Source organism: Dipodomys ordii, unplaced genomic scaffold (genome assembly GCF_000151885.1).
Source record: "Dipodomys ordii isolate 6190 unplaced genomic scaffold, Dord_2.0 Scaffold163, whole genome shotgun sequence".
In the NCBI taxonomy this organism is placed as follows: Eukaryota; Metazoa; Chordata; class Mammalia; order Rodentia; family Heteromyidae; genus Dipodomys; species Dipodomys ordii.
In genome coordinates, this window is record NW_012267379.1 from 578,548 (window position 1) to 580,974 (window position 2,427).

Consider the following 2,427-nt stretch of genomic DNA (forward strand, 5'->3'; position numbering starts at 1 on the left):
GCGCTGGCCGCCGCGGCCACCGCGCCGCTTCCGGCTTTCTGGACTTCCGGCCCGGGCCGGCCTTGAACCGCGGTCCTCCGGCCTCAGCCTCCTGAGGCGCGGGGCCCTGGGCATCTCAAAGCCATTTCCTGTATGTCGCCTGTTGCTCGGGCCCTCAGGTGACATTGAGGGTTCCAGAAAGCACGGTCACCCGGGCCTGTTCCTTGGTCACGGAGCGAGGCTGGGCCTGCGCCCCGAGGTGGGCGCTGTCCGGGCGTGGCCCAGGCCTGGCTGCTGCCCGGGTGCAAGGGGAGGGGAATGGGCCTCAGGGCCGCGGACAGATGCTTCCTGCGTCCCCTGGCCTCCTTTGTCCTTTGCACCGTGTCTGGGCAGAGGGTGGCGGGGACGGGGCGGGAGGACAGGTGGGTGGGCGGTGCAGGCACACGCGAGCGTGAGCCCACGGTGGACCGCGCCTGGGCTGCTAGTTCTGACCTCTAGAAATCAAGGACAACTGTTGTAAACCACAACATGGAAAGCGTCGACGCCAGATCTCCGTGGACAGAGTGCCTGGACCGGCCCGGTGGGTGCAGGAGTCCCAGGCCTGACCGTCTCCCTGGAGCTGCCACTGCTCTGGCGTTCCTAGACTGCTGATGCCTAGTGTGCGGCACTTGGCGGGGTGAACTCTTTGTCCTTTTCAAAGGTTTGGTTTAGTTGCAAATATGAAAGGCTGGGCCAGGTGCCGGTGGCTCATGCCTGTAATCCTAGCTACTCTGAGGATCACGGTTCAAAGCCAGCCTGGACAGGAAAGTCTGTGAAACTCTTTATCTCCAATAAACCACCAGAAGACAGGAAGTGGCGCTGTGGCTCAAGTGGTAGAGCGCTCGCCTTGAGCTGAAGAGCTGAGGGACAGCACCCAGGCCCAGAGTTCAAGCCCATGGCTGACCAAAAACAAAACAAAACAAAGAAAGGCGGGGATGCCACCTCCAGCCATAGCCTTGGGAGGGAAATGGACTCGCCTAGAATCTGGGAGCCAGGCAAGCAGAGGCCCTCTGGGATCTCAGCATTACTTAAAGCATTGTCCTGGCTGAACGGAGTACCTAGCAAGGCTTACCACAAAATAAAAAAAATAAAAAAACCAGAAGCAGGGGGCTGGGAAGGTGGCTCAGTGGTAGAGCGCTTGCCTTGCATGCATGAGGCCCTGGGTTCGATTCCTCAGTACCAGAAACATAGAAAAAGCGGGAAGTGGTGCTGTGGCTCAAGTGACAGAGTGCTCACCTTGAGCTGAAGAGCTGAGGGACAGCGCCCAGGCCCAGAGTTCAAGCCCCATTACGGACAAAAACAAAACAAACACCTCAGATGCTTGGCAGGGTGCGGTCTCCAGCTAAGGGACAGCGCCCAGGATCAGAGTTCAAGCCCCATTACAGACAAAAACAAAAACACCTCAGATGCTTGGCAGGGTGCGGTCTCCAGCACCCTGGAAGCGCTGTGAGAGGCACTGGCTGCTCAGGGCAGCGGTCTGTGTCTGTGGGTGGTTGCTGCCCTGTTCTTGGAGGTCCTGGCCATGGCTGTGGCCTGGGGGTCACCTCTTTCTCCTCCCTCCCTCTCGCAGGCCGGGTCTCCTTCTTCACCTCTGGCTCTGAGAACCTCCACCGCGTGGAGAAGGTGCGCTGGGGCACGCGCTATGCCATCACCATCGCCTTCACCTGCAACCCAGACCACGGCATCGAGGACCCGACACTTCTGTAGTGGGGAGGGGGGCGGGCGCCCCTGGCCCCCAGCATGAGGCTGCACCCTGGACCAGCCTCGGCCCCTGGCACAGTGCCTTACACTGATCTGGAGTTGATTTGCTGACCTTTTAATCTTTTCATCTGTGGATAAATTAAGGGATTTGCTTTTTCGCCTCACATGCTGCCTATGTTTGCTCCAACTTGTTGTCTACTGCGGCCAGCTGGCCTCCTCCCTTGAGAGTGGGGTTCTGGAACTGGAGGGGGCGGGCACCAGGCTGTGAGCAGAGAGGGGTTCTCCTCCCCACGGCTCCCGCTTAGAAACCCCTGGACCACCATGCTGCAGACTCACTGGAACGACAGACATGCACTCTGCAGCTCCACCCAGGCACAGGACTGGAGATAGGGGCCCTGTAAGGGGCCTGGTGCTCTGGAGGTGGCTGTGTCCTTCCTGGGTGGGTGGTGGGTGTCCTGCCGCGTCTTCCTGGGTGGGTGGTGGGTGTCCTGTCCTGTCCTTCCTGGGTGGGTGGTGGGTGTCCTGCTGTGTCCTTCCTGGGTGGGTGGTGGGTGTCCTGTCCTTCCTGGGTGGGTGGTGGGTGTCCTGTCCTTCCTGGGTGGGTGGTGGGTGTCCTGCTGTGTCCTTCCTGGGTGGGTGGTGGGTGTCCTGCTGTGTCCTTCCTGGGTGGGTGGTGGGTGTCCTGCTGTGTCCTTCCTGGGTGGGTGG

The 2,427-nt window shown here is 60.6% G+C and overlaps 1 protein-coding gene across 1 annotated transcript in view; it reads left to right on the forward strand.

Annotated features, from left to right (window-relative positions):
• Positions 1-1,873, forward strand: part of Ogfod3 (2-oxoglutarate and iron-dependent oxygenase domain containing 3) — a 30,337-nt gene extending 28,464 nt beyond the window's left edge. Inside the window, exons 11-12 of the mRNA XM_013033087.1 lie at positions 159-238; positions 1,425-1,873. Coding sequence (XP_012888541.1) covers positions 159-238; positions 1,425-1,725 — 381 coding nt within the window. The 3' untranslated portion in view covers positions 1,726-1,873. The remainder of the gene's footprint in view (positions 1-158; positions 239-1,424) is intronic.
• Positions 1,874-2,427: the final 554 nt, after the last annotated feature.